The sequence below is a fragment of the Falco punctatus genome, assembly GCF_963210335.1.
Source record: "Falco punctatus genome assembly, chromosome: 2".
Classification (NCBI taxonomy): domain Eukaryota; kingdom Metazoa; phylum Chordata; class Aves; order Falconiformes; family Falconidae; genus Falco; species Falco punctatus.
Genome location: NC_137581.1, coordinates 71,185,951 through 71,202,983, shown reverse-complemented (window position 1 = coordinate 71,202,983; position 17,033 = coordinate 71,185,951). Strand labels below are relative to the sequence as shown.

At 38.9% G+C, this 17,033-nt stretch overlaps 1 protein-coding gene across 1 annotated transcript in view; it reads left to right on the top strand.

The window, feature by feature from the left end:
* The window catches only part of ATP10A (ATPase phospholipid transporting 10A (putative)), a 118,497-nt gene that overhangs the window by 87,934 nt on the left and 13,530 nt on the right, over positions 1–17,033 (top strand). The window contains exons 8-15 of the mRNA XM_080377363.1: positions 1,131–1,348; positions 2,777–2,971; positions 4,452–5,010; positions 9,493–9,596; positions 9,765–9,891; positions 12,178–12,362; positions 13,704–14,025; positions 15,942–16,018. Coding sequence (XP_080233489.1) covers positions 1,131–1,348; positions 2,777–2,971; positions 4,452–5,010; positions 9,493–9,596; positions 9,765–9,891; positions 12,178–12,362; positions 13,704–14,025; positions 15,942–16,018 — 1,787 coding nt within the window. The remainder of the gene's footprint in view (positions 1–1,130; positions 1,349–2,776; positions 2,972–4,451; positions 5,011–9,492; positions 9,597–9,764; positions 9,892–12,177; positions 12,363–13,703; positions 14,026–15,941; positions 16,019–17,033) is intronic.

Genomic DNA, 17,033 nt, shown 5'->3' with positions numbered 1-17,033 from the left:
TTATTAAATGTCCATGGTATTTTGGAATGGAAAAATTTGTTATACATCAGAACTAAACAGAGCCTGTCAATAGAGGGGCTGGATTGCACGGCTGTTTCACACCTCTTCTTTCTGTTTCCTTTTTACCTTCTGTATATCAGACTGCCAGGACTGGTTTCTAACATTAATTGTAGTGGATTCTTGGCTGGGGAAGCATTCATCTAAAATATCTCATTTGGAAAAACTCTTTCATTCCATGTAAACTAGGTGCTGCTCACTGCAACAAATAGTGATAGAACAAGGGTTGCAGCAGGTGAGGGTACCCTGGCTCTGATACTGCATGATGCGTTGTCCTGGCTATCATGCTGTCCAGAGAGGAGGGGATGGACTCCAGGGTGGTTTTAGCACTCGGCTATGTGTCACGAATCAGTGTTCATGTTTCCACTTTGCAGCAGATGGCCCTGACCTTAAGCAAGGCTTTTACACTGTCTGTACCTCATCTCTCTATATAAAATAAGGGCAGTAGTGCTCTACAGACATGCTCTTCTGAGGATGTTTCAGATGTCAGTTAACTGGTACTGGAAAAATGCGACACTTTGCTGGAAAATACTTTCTGTGAAATTTCCATGTTCTGTTGGAAAGGACAAGAAAATTTGCTGGATTGTTCATTTCATAGAATCATAGAATCATTTAGGTTGGAAAAGACCCTTGAGGTCATCAAGTCCAACCATTAACCCAGGACTGCCAAGTCCATCACTAAACCATGTTGCTAAGCATTGCATTTCCTTCTCGGACTGCAAGTGAAGACCAAATTATTTGGTTGATTTCATCAGAATGAGCTGCGGAATAGTATCCAGGAATGTAGTGAGTTACTGCAGAGTCTAACTGCCTTTCAGAGAGTGTGATGATGAGGGAGGCAGTGTATTGTATTACATTTTTAATTATGTTATCTGCATCCTCCATTAGATACTACCATTCAATTAGGACCAGACTTTGTTATCTCCTGATAATGGAATCAATCTTTAATACCATGAAAGCACAGTATAATATTAAAACCAGATCCCTTGAACAAAGTCTTTGTGACCCTCTCCCTCTTTCTCAAGACATGTTGAACATACACAGCATTTCTCCTTCTGTATTTTTACCGATAGCCAAACGCTTAGCAATGTACCAAGAACCTGATTCTGAGGAAGACGAGGCAGCTCCAAAAGGAGGAACTCTATCCCAGCGCGATAGTATCTGCAGCCATCAGAGTATCAAAGTAATACACAGAAGCCAGAGCACCAAAACCCACCGGCGCACGGGTAGCAGAGCTGAAGCAAAAAGAGCAAGCATACTCTCGAAGCACACTGCATTCAGTAGCCCAATGGTAAGTCATGAGACCTGAATGCATAGTGTCCTGTGTCTTTTAATAGAACAGTGTCCTGAAAAGATGTGACTTCATCTTGGCATTTTTTCTTCTGTCGTCAGAGCTGTTTGTACAAAAACAACCAAATGTTGCCATAGATCTTATCTAAATACCTTCTCTGTGGGAACAAGTTAAAGGCAAAGACAATCTAAAACCTTTGTTTTAGATTTTGAAAAGAAAATGTATGCCTTCCCTTTATCTACAGAAGCTGAGAGTAGCATAAGGTGTGAGGTTAACGACTCTAATTGCTCTGTGTATGCCTTTTCTCTTTTGTCAGAGGATTTTAAAACTAACAAAGTGCTGAGCTGGACACTGTGTATTCCAATTCTTAGACACTGTTGACTACACTGTAGTATGATTTTTAGCGTACTTCAGGGTTATCAGTGGATTGCATATGTTGTATTTTTAAAAGTAAAAACCTTTACCTTTCAAAATACTAGTGAATTTATGTCCTTAAAACTTTTCTTTGTTTAATTTATTTTATACTACTGTAATTTGTGGAAGTTTTACATGAGCTGAATGGTAATAAGAGAGCAGAGAAGCCAAGTTTTGCTCATTTAGGGATTTTGCATTGTGCACTGTTGACACAAATTTACCCTTAAAACAAATTACAAATATAGACACAAAAAGATGGTGTTTACACTGATGGAACTTCATGATTTCAGTCAAGAGTAAGCTGTCTTGGTCCAATTTCAATCTGCAGTTTTTACACACAGGGTTCTGTGGTTGCTCAGATTCATAAGCTGCTGAGCATCAGCAGATACTGAAGGAAGAGCCTTGGATCAGTTTGTCTTTCAATCTTTTGTATTTTTGCATCCTCCTATCATAATACTGGAGTTTGCTCTAACAAGAAATAGATTAGATAAGTGGAAAGTACTGATGAAATAGAGTGGAAGGTGTTCTGTGTTTCATGAATTACCTTCAAATATATGGATGGGTTTTGTTCTCTAGCATGGTTTCATTTTATTGTGCTGATGTGAGGCCAAGCTTTGAATGTCATTGCTGTCTAATTTTTCCACTCTTTTGATCTCTGTAGTGTACCATTCCTTAGTAATAGATAATATAGTCTTGAATTAGACAGGGAGGAGGAGGAATATTAGTATGTAACTCTTCTCCTATCCACTACCCTCAAAGTAGATTAATATTGCTGCTATAATTATCTGTAGTGAAAATGTTCGTAACACACTCGCATTTCGTTTTCTGTAGGTAGGTTCACTGTTAACTTTATTGTCTAAAATGAGTGTCTTACAGTCCTCCTTACCTCCACTCTGTGGTGCAGGGCCACAATAAAACTCTTGATATTGACACTGCTTTGGATGCTTTGATTGCCTGTTGCTGCTTTGGAAATCTGCAGAATCACAGATGTTAATCACTGCTGTTTATTACTAGGAAAAGGACATCACACCTGACCCAAGCTTGTTAGAAAAGGTGAATGAATGTGCAAAACATCTGGAGGTCATGAGGAGCCACGAACAGCCGTTATCCCATCTGAGTCCAGAACTATGTGATATTTTTGACTTCTTCATCGCTTTGACTATATGTAATACAGTCATGGTTACTGCACCAAATCAGCCCCGACAGAAGGTGAGTTAAAGAAACAGCAAAAGAGAGTTTAAGCCTCTTTTGTATTGATACTATATTTATCTTGTAAATTGGGGAAATGAAAACCTCCTGTTCCAGTAAGAAACAACTAGAACTAGTTGTGAGGCAACTTTTAGAACCACTATGTGATTGAATGGGTTTAGTTAAGCATTAGTTAAAAGGTGTATGTTGGCTATTTCACTTACCTTCAAGGTAAGATGCTTTCATCAACAATTTCAAGATACTTCTGAAAGTTCCCCGATTTCTTGTACTGTAACTTATTCAGTTAATAAATATATGTATGTGTGTAAGTATGCGTGGAAACTAATTCGTAATTCTTCAGGATTTCCCAAAAAAGAATATAAGCTGTCTGTGAATATTTTATATGTATGGACTAAATTAAGAGAAGAGTGAGACATTTATTAAAAGTTTTAAAAAATAATATAGTTGAAAAAAATCACTTAAAACTTTCAAATTATGTAAAAGATGTATCTTAAGCTCATTATGAGAAATAATTATCATTTTTACAGTTAATATTTTTATATTACAGTAACAATAACATTTTTATATTACAGTAACAATAATTACAGTTAAATTGGCCTAAACCAGTGTCATTGATGAATGAGAATTTCAAATACTCAATCCCAAGATGATCTGTAAGACAAAAATATAAGGGAATGTAGTATTAAAGCTAACCAACATCTGGAATTTCCATTCTGGAGAAAATTCTGTGATTTGTTTCTGGTCCAGATTGGAATAAAAAGTGAACTAGTCTGCAAAATGACATGGTTTTGTGCCAGGGAAACATTTGGAGAATGCTCGGTTCTGCTGTTTCAGGAATGCTACACTGTTATACAATAATTTAATACATATTACTATGAATATGCTATTACTATTAATAACATTGTATCTGTGAAAAAGATTTATGTAAACTGAGATGAGTGATAAAACTGAAGCAGAATGCTTTGATGCTGAAAGAGAAGGCAGTGGAAATCATTTATTTCAACATGTTCCTATTGAGAATGTTGTTGACATTGGCATATTCTCATAAAACTTTTCTGATACAACACTTCTCGACAGAAAATTGTTGCATTAACATTTTTTTTACTACCTTCACTGAATGGGCACAAAGAATGCCAATGTTTCATACTAATGGTAGCTTTTAGGGTGCCTTGCTGGTGGTGGTGCAACCTTGATGGTCTATCCATTAGTCATATCTGAGGATGTGAAAAAATAAAAGATGTTCTTAACACAAATTTATGTGGTTTCACACACAGGTACAGTTCTGTAGTTCTAGTAAGTTTTGCTGTTGAGTCAGTTTTGTCCATTTACTTTCCTTTCTCAAAATACAAATTCCATTACTTTTTGCTCTCAGAGAAATTATTCTCTTTAGTTGGGGCTGCTTAGACTGGATATCCATGTCCGAATTCTTTTACAGCTTTTCTTTGGGTTTTGTTCACTGGTTTGGTTTTTAATTCTCAAGGTTAGAGATCGCTTTGAACTAAAATCTCCAGTAAAAACCATAGAAGACTTCATAAGAAGATTCACTCCAAGTCGCTTGACTGGATCTAACAGCAGCAGTTCATCTAGTCTAGCTACAAGCAAATCCGTGAACAGATTTGGGTTAAGTGTGCTTTCATCTACATCTACGGATAGCACTTTTTTAAAACTGGAAGAAAAGCTGGCGTACTCTGCGCAGATGAATAACAATGGCTACAGCTCCCAGCAGGGCAGGACGGCTGTGGGGAGTGGACCTGAGGAGGGGGAACTCCGTTACGAAGCAGAGAGTCCAGATGAAGCTGCTCTCGTCTATGCAGCAAGGGCGTATAACTGTTCTCTGGTTGGAAGGCTATCTGACCAGGTATCAGTGGAGCTACCTCACCTGGGAACATTAAGCTTTGAAGTATTACATACATTGGGCTTTGATTCCATCAGGAAGAGGATGTCAGTAGTGGTCAGACATCCTCTCACAGATGAAATAAATGTTTACACTAAAGGAGCAGATTCAGTTATTATGGATCTTCTTCTGCCCTCCTCTTCAGGTACACCTCTTACTTACCTTTGCGGGAGTGGGAGGTGGTGGGAGGCAGTTCTGCTTAACTGCTGAAAAACTCATCATATGTTATTGCTTTCTCTAGCAAGTAGACCTGCCTGCTTTTGTTGTGAATAGAGGGAGTGGTAGAATGGCAGCCATCAAAGTATTCTTCTATAATACTTTGTTATTATAGCAAATTTTCTGTAATAGATAACTGGTACCTTACCTTATAAGAATGAGTGAAATGAATTTCTGTACAATATCTTCTACTAGCAAACTTTATTTTGAAGGAATTTCTGGAAATTCTGCCAAAGCAATTTACATTTCTTCAGAAAACCTGCCTGGTGGTACTTGGCTATTTGAGTATTTTATGTGAAACCCAAGCTCTTCCTATTGCAGCTTCCCTCTTTCTTTCATTTGTGAATCTTTGCATCCTTTTGCTGCAATATGTTTGCATAAATCAATGTATTTATGCTGGTTTGATTATGACGCTAAAGGGCACTGGGAATCAATCAGCCATCAAAACAGAATGGATGTGGCAAAAGGAGACATGCTGTTCAGATGAAAAATCTTGGCTTCAAATACATAATTGACTAGCAGGGAATAGACATGTAGCTGAGAACATGTTGTTGTCAACATGGAACTTCCCTAAAGCATGGAGACTTCTCCAGCCCCCCGATGTCGCAAGATATAGGGAAAATTTTAATTAGCTGCTAATTGTAACCAGTTGGATTCAAGAAAAACCCTGTAAGCTTTCAGAAGTTAGAGGAGATGCATGGGTTTCAGTTTGCATGCATCAGTTTGCATCTAATTTACTGCATTTTCAACACTGAATTTAATCCAGTGTTTAAAGGTTACCCCGGTATGAATAGACAGAGCCCTGTCTATAATAGAAAGTGCTGAGGTACTTCCCATGTTTCACTAATGCAATGAAATTACTTTGACATTAGTTGGAGTGAACAATTGTGAAAGGCTTATACTGTGTAATTTTAGTTTAATGAAATACAGAAAAAATTTGGTATTAGTTTTCTGTTTACAGCCTTATAAATCAAATCTGAGCCAAAAAAATTAAAAGCAATTTGTCCTTAACTAACAACAAAGTATTCATCAATAATTTTCTAGTAAAGATCTGATATCACAGAAGATATATAGAGCATCTGTAGAAACTTGTTTCCTTGAAAGTACTAATAGAGAATCTGTAGTATTGAGAATTTCTAATAACATACCCAGAAAATAATGTTTGAAAGTGAGTTCTCAGAATGAAAACTGACCATTAAAAAGAAAGGAAAAGATTATTTTATGCCAAGTCTTAAATATTTTGTCACCATATAACAATGTTTGAAACTGCTGTGTCCATTCACAGTACACTAAATGGATCAAGGAATTTTCAGGCAAATTTCAGGCAGATCTAGGACCCACCTAGGTAAAAACAGCAAGGACAGTTAGAAAACTAAACAACAGTGACATTACCAAAGGTGGTCTATGTCAGATAAAGGGAAGCAGAGTTCCCGAAGATGGTGCTGGCAGTGGGCAGATTCTGCAGCTCGGCAAATACAAGGATTCTACCATCTTTACAGGCTAGCAGACTGAAGGTGGCTTTGAAATGGTGGGGGTTTAGAGGGGTTTTTAGGTTTTTTTTTTAGTTTCTTAGCCCAAATTGAACTATGAGTTTTAGCATGTTATGCTTTTGCAAGCAATATCAAGTGCAGCTACTAGAACATCATAAGCACTTTCCCTTGTTTTCTAGCCCTCTAAGCTCTAAGCCACTGCTGGCTTCAGAAATTCTATACATTTCAGTGGATCTGTCTGAAAAATGTTTGACATTTCTCTTGAGCAGCTTCACTCCTGGAACTACATTAACAGTCTCTGCTTGAAGTATCCTAATGTTAGTGGATATGTTGTCAATTCCTGAGGGAACAGCACCCTTTTCACATTACAGGGAGGTGCTCCCCAGGTAGAGAAAACCTCAGAAGATTATGCTGTGGCTATTATCTATATTGTGGGATCTATTGGTGGTTTCAGTCTGTTCTCTGCTGATGGTGGAACATGACTGTGAGAGGAGATGTATGAGAATTCAGGCATTTATCATTTCAAGGAATTGACTAGTAAGTGAATGGACATGACAGCTAATCCCAGTGTTTGCTCTTTTCTGTCTTAGTGCCTCAGGGACAGGTGTATTGTTCACCCATCAAGCGTGCATCTTTGAGACTTTGTGGTACATGCGCCCTTAGACTGAAGGACCAAGGCAACACTGTGTCTGTGATCTCCCTGCTCAAACATATGTGTCATGACTGGGTCCCATCAGACACAAACGTCCCTGATTGGGAGGAATAGTATTTTAAAATATGACATGAGGAACAGCCCAAAATCAGAAGTAAAAATACTGTGTTGTAGCTTCAGTTGTGTCTTACAGAAAATCAGAAATCACCATGTGCTTCAAAACTTAAAAACTTTTTGAATTGACTCTTTGCTGTGTGGGTATATCTGGTTGAAACTGTGACACCTGATGTTTTCTGATAGCATAAAGTTATTTTCAAAAGCCTTGAAATTATTCCCAAGCGTGTATTGTTTTTACTTTATCTCAACAGTCACCATGTTCGTAAATAAGAAAGTTACTGTTTGAGTCAATACCCAGCTCACACAGGAACTGTGAATGTAAGTCATTGAGAAAACAATGACTGGGCTGGCTTTCCGCAGCTAGCAATTACGGGAGGAAATGAAGCAAGCAGCACACCCCTAGCTTTCTGTCATGCTTTTGGAGAAGACTTGTTTGCTGGTTTCCATTGACACGGTGCCTGAGGTCACAGTGCTTAGAGTAGAGACTGCATCCCAGCTAAAAAGAATCTCAACAACTGACTTTTGTTTGCAAGAGATTCCTTCCCCTCTTCTAACTTCTGATTATATGCTGATAGATGGTTGAGATAACAGGAACAAAAACCAGAATGTTGGAATTTCAAGCTCCCAGTTCCTTCCTTCCTACAACATTAATACTTGTATGTGTTTGTGACAGAGCCTCTGAACACCCCATTAGACACTGTGCTGCTGGATAAATGTGAAAATGCTGAATGCTGTGTAAGTTTATAGACAGAATGCTGTGTAAGTTTATTACACATAATAAGGTCAAATTGAGTATGAACGCCCACTGGGAAAATGGGCACTGAACATGAAGATATTTATGCCATCTAATTTAAATACTTGTACTAAGTGCTTAATATAAAGATATAGTTAGTGCCTTTAGGTCCTCAGTATGGTCAGTTGAGAAAGGTGAGCACATCCAATGATGAACGGAGACCATAGGTAGTAGGTTTCTTTAGGTGCTCAGGCTTCTGGTGATGAGTGGTGTTCACCTGACTCTGTGGATGGTTACTGTGCAATTACCAGTAACACAAATATTGCATTAAGGAACAGCTCCAATTACAAAATTATAATCCTGAAATGATGCTATACCCCAAAAAAACATGTAGACTTCAAAAATAAAAATTACATCAAGGGATGGGAAAACCTGCTATAATGTGCAAGTCATTCTCACTCAATGGTTCCAATCTGAAAAATTACCAGCTTGTATGTTTACTGTAGTACTAACCCTGCAACTCATATTATTTAAGATTGCTACTACAGTACATTGTACATGAACCTGTCTTGATCCTAGATGGTAAAAAAGATGTATGTCACCTGTTTTTAACTTTTGAAGACATCATTTCAGGTAACAAGATGGAACAAAATGTGTTACCATCATATTCATTACTCTTTTTTGATCACAGTGTGATCACATTGAACCAATCCCAGCTAAACAGAGACAAGGAACACATGCTTAGCCCTGGTTTTGAGTTCTTACAGGTGGCTTTATGTGAAAAGTAAGTGGAAGTTGTGCTGCTGCGTTCAAGGTAGAAGATAGCTGGGAGGTCTGCACGGTTGTAAATTCTCTTGTACATGAAATCAAAATCATACCCAGAACTTCTGCCATTGACCTAGGCCAATAGGTAGTATCAGTACAGCAGTAAAAGTACCTACATACACTGAGATACACAAAGAGTACTGTTTCTGTTTCTTTTGAGATACTAACCTTGACAGAAAATTAATTGCTATTTTAAAGTGTAATTTTTCTGCACAGAAAGAGATGTGGCGAGAAGCATTTTTTACTAGCGTATTTAAAATCATACGTTTTCTGACATTGTTGTTTGCTGAGATTATCATGATTTCTCAAAGTATTCTGGCCAAACAAATACTTAAGGAGTAAAAAAAAGGTCTTTCTAACATACATTCAAAACGACTTCTGAAGAGAGAAGGCAGAAAAGATAGAACAAAAAGACGAGATTGTTTTTCTATATGGAATGTTTTCATTGAGTTTCCCAGGAGACATCAGCAGCCTTTAAATGGATCAGTTATAAAGTGCCAGTACAGTGAGTACTGTAGACAAGTTTTTATTCTCTGAGGCCATTCAGCTGCTGCTATTTTTCAATCACTAATTTATTTTTTTATTCTTATCTAGATGACCCTCGGGGCAAACATCAAAAAAAAATCCAAAGCAAAACTCAGAATTACCTTAATCTGTATGCTGTAGATGGGCTGCGAACCCTCTGTATTGCAAAAAGAGTAAGTAAATGCAGACTTTTAGTTTGCTTTTAAGGAGAGCCTTGACAAAGATTACTGAAGGCATTTATTAATTTATTGTTCTTGATTCATAACTCCTTTTTCATTTTATTCAGAAAAGTATGAATGCCTCTGCATCACATTGACTGTACCCTCACATATTCTTTTTAGGTTCTCAGCAAGGAAGAGTATGCCTGTTGGTTAAAAAGTCATTTAGAAGCAGAATCCTCTATTGAAAATCGTGAAGAACTTCTGTTTCAGTCAGCACTGCGGATAGAGAAGAATCTGCATCTGCTAGGTAATGAAATGAGAGCCGAACATGAAATGAAAATGTGTTAAAAATTCTGAAAGCTTGGCTATGAAATTCGTTCTTTCCCTTAAATGGTTTCTGACAGTACAGAAATTGGCTTCTCTTGGACTTTGTCATGGCTGTCATGTGCAGCACCACAAAGGAATGGGATATAATTAACATAACAGGCCTACCCTGTTTTCCCTGCTCCTGCCATCATTTTACCACTAGTGAAATGAGTGGAGTAATACCAGGGATGAATTTGACATAATATCATAAATGGGAACTGCTGCTGTAAACAGGAGGGGGGCTTGGCCCAAACTGTCTACAGAATTTTGTTAGCTTAGTGCCACTTCGACATGTCAGAGATTTCCATGACTCCAGGGGCACCAGAGACACTCATAAAGCAAAAGCGCATAAACTGCATTTGCGAGAGGCATCAACTCTCATGTTTATCTGGTTCACCACACGCACCCAGGGCATTCTGTGGGAGGGGATTGCAGTACTTCATGATGATGCAGATAAAATCAATGTGTGTAAAATGGCTTCCAAGAACTAAGCCATACTCTTCCTCTGCTGAGTTGAGATGCTGAAAGCACTGAGATTCTAAAATGTATGTATATTCACTATTATTCCATGCATCCAACTGCTTCCTCTGGCAAAGAAACTGGGACAGCCATAACACTGTTGGAAGTAACAACCTTCACTAATTGCCCACATGCCTGTGTCTGGGAGACTAGATCCTTCTCACCCAACTTCTGATGTATCTACTACACATCTCTAAGTCTCTCTGTATAACCAATGGAGAGACAAAAAAAGAGAAAGTGCGGTTCATTTAGTCTGTCTTAATACCCACTTTGGGATTAGATGAAGACCCTTGAAGTGTCTCCTTCTCTCCTTTGACTTAAGTGGGAGCATGAGGTGAGTAATTGAGACCGCCTTAGCCAGGAAGATCCCACCATGGTTGTGCCTGTTGGCTCTGCCTGCACTTGGAGGGGAGGGGGGGGAGTGGAGTGGAGTGGGAAGTGAAATTGAATGGCCAGACAAGTAAATGAGCTCTAGCCAGAAGTAAACTACCCATTCAGTCGTTCCCCAAGAACCTCATACTGTGGTTTGTATCTTGCAATGACCAGTCATGATTAGGTCATTGGAATAAAAAAGTGAGTCTAGAAAAGGAATTAATCTTTTCCTTTGTTTGGATAATAATAGCTTTCCTGACATTGCCCTAAGAATGTGTTTCCACCTACATGACTGGTGCTCAGACTTCAGGTGGACTTCTCTTCCTAAAATGTTTTTTAGAAGGAACAACCATAGGAATAATAAATAGCTGAGCAAAGTTTGCTTTGCTTTTCCTATTGTTCCAGGTAACTTGCATGTCTGTCACCTTCTCATTCTCTAGCAGTGAGGGCTTACATTTCCTCATATTGAAACTCTCTGAAATTCTCTCTGACACTCAGTGTAGCACTGATGTATCAGTGGTGACACTGAACTTGGTCCTGAGTGGCTTTTGCTACAGTATTTTAAAATCTTGTCTCTGACAATTCATTTATGTAAGCGTAGGAAATATACCCAGTCTCTTATAAACAGATAGAAAGATACATTGAAAGCCACATTTTACTTTCATATCATGGCCAACGGATTTATGATTTGTTTTCTGCTGTATCTCATTTGTCAACCAGTGTCTTTCTGCAAGAGCAAAGAGCAGCAACAAGGCAGGAAAAAGTTTATGTCCTCAGCCTAATGTGCTGTCACCAAGCTGCAGTCCCACTGTCACTCCCCTTCAAAAGGGAGAAATCTCTAGTCACCCAGCCTCTTCTAGTTGAGGAAAGGCAGTTGAGAGCCTTAAGAACCGAAATTATCTTCTAGGAGCAGCAGTATCTTCTCTAGCAACACTTGGAAGAATGGTAAAGATGGTAAAGATACAGAGCATAGAGACAATAAGCAAAGATACATCAGCCTTGTGAACCTCTGAGACTAGAAGTGGCATCAGTTTTTCTCAAAAGTTTCAAAAACTTTTGAAGTTTTGAATTCTGGATTTATTGATGACTGTTGATGCAGATGTTTAACCCAGCTACTTTTCACACCTCTTTCCTGATACCCCCAAAAAGCTGCCCTAATCTCGCAACCATTGGTAGTTTAGCTATTTCCCAATAAAAGTGACTGCTGTTTGGGTTTGGGATTTTTGGTTGGTTTTTTTTGTTGTTGTTGCTTTTCAAAAAATCCAAGCTTGCAATTTCAGGTGAACTCTTAACTGTCCATTTGATGTGGAGTATTTTTCTTTTTCTCTGTGCTTAGGTGCAACTGGCATTGAAGACCGTTTACAGGATGGTGTTCCAGAAACCATTGCAAACTTGCGCAAAGCTGGGTTGCAGATTTGGGTTCTTACTGGAGACAAGCAAGAAACAGCTGTTAATATTGCATATGCCTGCAAGCTACTAGATCACGATGAAGAAATCATCACTTTGAATGCTGAATCACCAGTAAGCAGATCCAATACACAAGTTTACTTGTGAACTAGCTTTGCCTTATTTTCAGCTTGTACAACTAAAGTTTGATGGCTTTTTTTCCTTTCCCTCTTTTTTTTTTCTTCTTTTCCTGCTTCATCTGTAATTTTCAGGTAGGACATGTCTTTGAATACTTTTCAGTGAATCATGCTTCTAAGTCAGTGTCACAAACTTAACTGAAAACATGTAACTGTGTGTAGTGGGCTCCACCATGAATGAAAGGACGCCATAGCAGCATAAATGAATGCCTTTCCTTGGTATGCATTCTCAAAACATCCCTAGTTTAGCTTACTGGCACTAACAGGTCTCCAAAAGCAACCTGTTATTAAACATGTGTTGAGGCAGAAAACAATTGATAACCTATTGAAAATCTGTGCTTTATTTTACACCACTGAAATGTAGTGTTTAAATAACGCAGTCATTCATGTTTTCTCAGGTGGCTTTTTCTCTGGAGAAGCAATACTTAAATTTCGATGCTAACACTGAGAGTCAGAAAACGACATCTACAGTAATGCCTTGCTTGCTAACAGACCTTTTCTAATTCTTCTGAATTACTGATCTTTCCTGTGCTCAACTTGTTGCAAGCAGCCAGTCACAGAGAGTTTACTGATATTGTCTAACATACAAGGAACCAGACTGATAGTGCTGTAGTCCTTTAATGGGGTGATAAAATTGAACTTCAGATCAGCAGAGGAGAGGTAGGCCAGCAGTATCCAGCTCCAGGTTCTTTCGAAAAGGAAGAAAAGATAACAGCATTTTCCATTCTTGAGTGTATCAACTGAACTGGTAAATTGATTTTCCATGATCTTTCCTTTTTGTCATACTTTGCTGTAAGACCAATAGCATTTCATTTAAAATGTTCATATATTCTCGATAACGTCTTTTAGTTGAATATGGCTAGGAGAGAGAATTCAGTTTAAACAACCTTTAATTGGCCTTTAACAATGCATAACTCTTTGATCTGAGTTGTAGGCGTATACATGGTGCTCGTCACCATACTTAACTTGGTACTGATACTGATTATATCATTTCCCAGCACTGTTATTCTGAGATGGAGCTAAAAGAAATTAGTTTAGCATACAATACTGCATGTTAAAGAGAAATTAGATTTTAAGCCTTTCGAGTTCTCATTGCTGTCACATCTGAAAGAATTAAGTGTGTTTAGAGTGAATAGAAGATTATTAGAAATTAAAATTTTAACAGTGCAGCAAATTTAAAATTTTCCCCATATTCCTTATGCCTAAATATACAGCAAGCACAAATTTTTGAATACATGTTCTTTTCTCTCAAGCATATTTATTTTGAATTTTTTTTCAGGAGACATGTGCTGTCTTGCTGGAACAGTGTCTGCAATGCGTAGAGTCTAAATTTTCAAACAACACAATAGACGAAGCTACTGGAAACATGACTGTTGGGTTCACCCCTCTCTATCCACCCTCTTCCTCTGTGCTTTCCAGCTTGGGCCTAGTGATTGATGGAAGGACTTTAGCTTACGCCCTGGAACCTACACTAGAAGATAAATTTCTTGCACTAGCCAAGCAATGCCGTTCAGTACTGTGTTGTCGCTCAACCCCACTCCAAAAGAGCATGGTAGTGAAACTAGTCAGAGACAAACTCAAAGCCATGACCTTGGCAATAGGTAAATATCTCAGTTTAAACTAGTCTGCCTTCATGAATACTGTGCCTTGAGAATTTTGATTTTTTGACTTGCAATAGGAACTTTCCAGCTGCCTCAGAATTCAAAGAGCCTTCCAGTTTTGTCTGAAAATGTGTCAGACACCTCTAACATATGTATTCAAAACCAAGATAGAACTCTGGAGTGGTATTTGGGTTTTCTTCCTACAGATGTTAAGTAATCAGGACCCAGGTATGCTGTGAGGTTTTGGCATGTCCAAACACAGCTGTGAAGAATTGGGTTAGCTGATTGCTGTGCAGATAACCATTGTCACTGTATTGCACAGAACAAAACTGTGCTCAGTGTTGTTTCATCCAGTCACGTTTAAACTCAAGATTCTGCGTTTTTCATCACAAGTCAGCCATACAACACAGGATATGACTTGGCCTTGTCAGTATGGAGAATGGATTTACAACTGGCATCGTGCCAGCATTTGCACTTCTTCCCAGCTAATCACTCAGCTGGTGAAGGGGAGATTTTGTCAGTCAACCTGTCGTAAAACTGGCAGCATCTTCCATGTTTCCATGATTTTTACATAAGAAAAGTCAGCCAGCTGAAGGTTAGGCTTATGTTGCACTGGAAAATACGATTGCAGTACTGTCACAAACACACTAGCTTTCATCTACCTGTCTTAGTTAATCACAGCAGGAACACATGTGGGTTGGACCTACCCATGAGAAACCCTAAAGATATATATAATAATTGTCAGACTCCTGTAACATCCACATCACCAAATGTGTGCTGATTGTAATAATCCTTATGTTCACTATATTATATCTAGCCCAAATATGCCTCCCTCATACTGAATTTATGTCTTTGGCTGACTGACTGTGGACATAATAATTTGCATATGTTGTCAAAAACGTCTGGCTGTTAACTTGAATTATCCAGAATGCTTAAAAACACTAGTAGAGACTGGGAAGCTTGTGTTTCCATTCTTTCTGAGCATCTTGAGCCTGTGAGTTGATGAGCTCCTGCTCTGGCTTAAAAGCCTAGCAGTTATATCCTCCCTTTTAACCAACATGAGCTAACTTAGGGTTGTGTTGTACAGTCACAAAGACGTCAGCTTTGTCAGTTGAGCAGATACCACTCTTGTATGTGCCAACAGCAGGGAAACTGGGAGTGCGATGTGAATGTGCACCTCAGCCACTGAAGTTTAAAACCAAGTATGTCTTGTCATCAGCTAACAGAGTCTCATTTTCCACTAGCACACTCCCTGTAAATTTAAGAGGTTAAGGAGTCTCACCATGTCCCATTCTGGTGTCCTTTCTATGTCACCTATCACTTGCGGTATCATGATTGGAAGCAGAGCCAGAGATGGTGGCTGTACAACCACTACAGTTAATTCTGCCTGTGATGCGTGTACTAAAGATCTTGGACTGTTAGATCCAAGTCAAGAATTCATCTACTTTTTAATTTTATTGTATTTTTACTGTGTAGACAATGTCATTGGCTTTAGGTGTCCTTGCACTTTTCATTCTTAGTCATACCTGATTGCAGGCAGACAATTAGTTAAGAAGTACCAGGAAGCTCTTTCTTAGCCTTCCAATTTTTAAGTATTTGTGCCATTCAGGCCTGATACTTGAATTTTAGGTTTTACTAAAAAGAAAGGAACTTGGTTTATTTTTACTTTTCCATGATAAAAAAAAAAAAGTCTACAAAGATCAGAATGGCAGCTTTGCCAAATGTCAAACCTTATATTCCGAAGATGGACCCTTTCCTAACCACCATCTCCCTTACTATACCCACCAAACCCTTAGTACACATCTCCCTTACTATACTCAGCCAACACTCAATAACAATCGGTTTTCCTTTGCTTTGCTGCTGCTAAGTGTTCCTGGCCTACTAGTGACAACAGAACTTGATCTTGTCATCTTTAGGTGATGGTGCTAATGATGTCAGCATGATCCAAGTGGCAGATGTTGGCGTGGGGATCTCTGGTCAAGAAGGCATGCAGGTAATGTTGCTTGTTCACTGAAAAAGCTCTCCCATGAAAGGGTGAAACAGGCACTTCCCATATATCAGCTTGACCAAGCTGTCTTTGGATAGCCAGCACAAATAAAGGAGAAGTAGCAAGTCATGCTGGGGGGTCCCAGTTGCACATTGTAACAATGCTTTCAGCTTCAGTTTGAGCTTGTGTTCTCAGGTCCATAGTGAGTTTAAACATGCTGCCTTCTCAGAAAATTCAACATATCAAATTCCTCTAAGAAATATGTTTTAATTGTTAAATCATTTATTAAATAGTGGCTAAAAGAAGGAAAAAAGTTCAGCTATGCATTATTTAGGAGATAAATGTTTGTCACAGCACTCTCCAAACTAGCCAGCTACAACGAGTTTTTTTACCATCTCATACCAGCATACTCTTCATGCCAGTCCCTCTGCTGCCTTCTCCTCATGTCACCTCATCCAGGGCCCACTCTCTCTTTTCTAGCTTCTTCCTCTTCTCTCTTCATTGGCTCTCAACCACTTAACAGAACCAGCCACAGCTGCACCTTGTCTACATCGACCACCCCGCCACCCCTGAAGTCAGCCCACAGTTGTATATTATCAATGCTAATTAACCCGGCTTCATTCTTCTACAAAGGTTCACTTATTCTGACTTTTATTCTAATCTCTCCTGTATGGCTTCTGTGTTTCTGTGAAGTAGCTGCACAAGCCCATCCAGCTGCTGCAGCTTCTTTGCATGGTGTGATGGTGACCCTTAACCCAGCCACCCACACATCTTGCTCATTCAGCCTATTCAGACAGCAGAACAGTGAAGAAAGAGAAAACTGAAGTCCTTTGCAGAACCACTGATCCTACATAGCATTCCAAGTCTTGGTTTTCTCCCCATTTCCTGCCACAGGGAAAAGCAAGATAAGGGGCCTTGCCCCTGCAGTCTTTTGGATGTATTCAGCCTGTGACTACTGTATTTACCACTGTATAAGAGGCACTTCTCGCATCCCCAGAAGAAAGGATGTATATGTATAGGA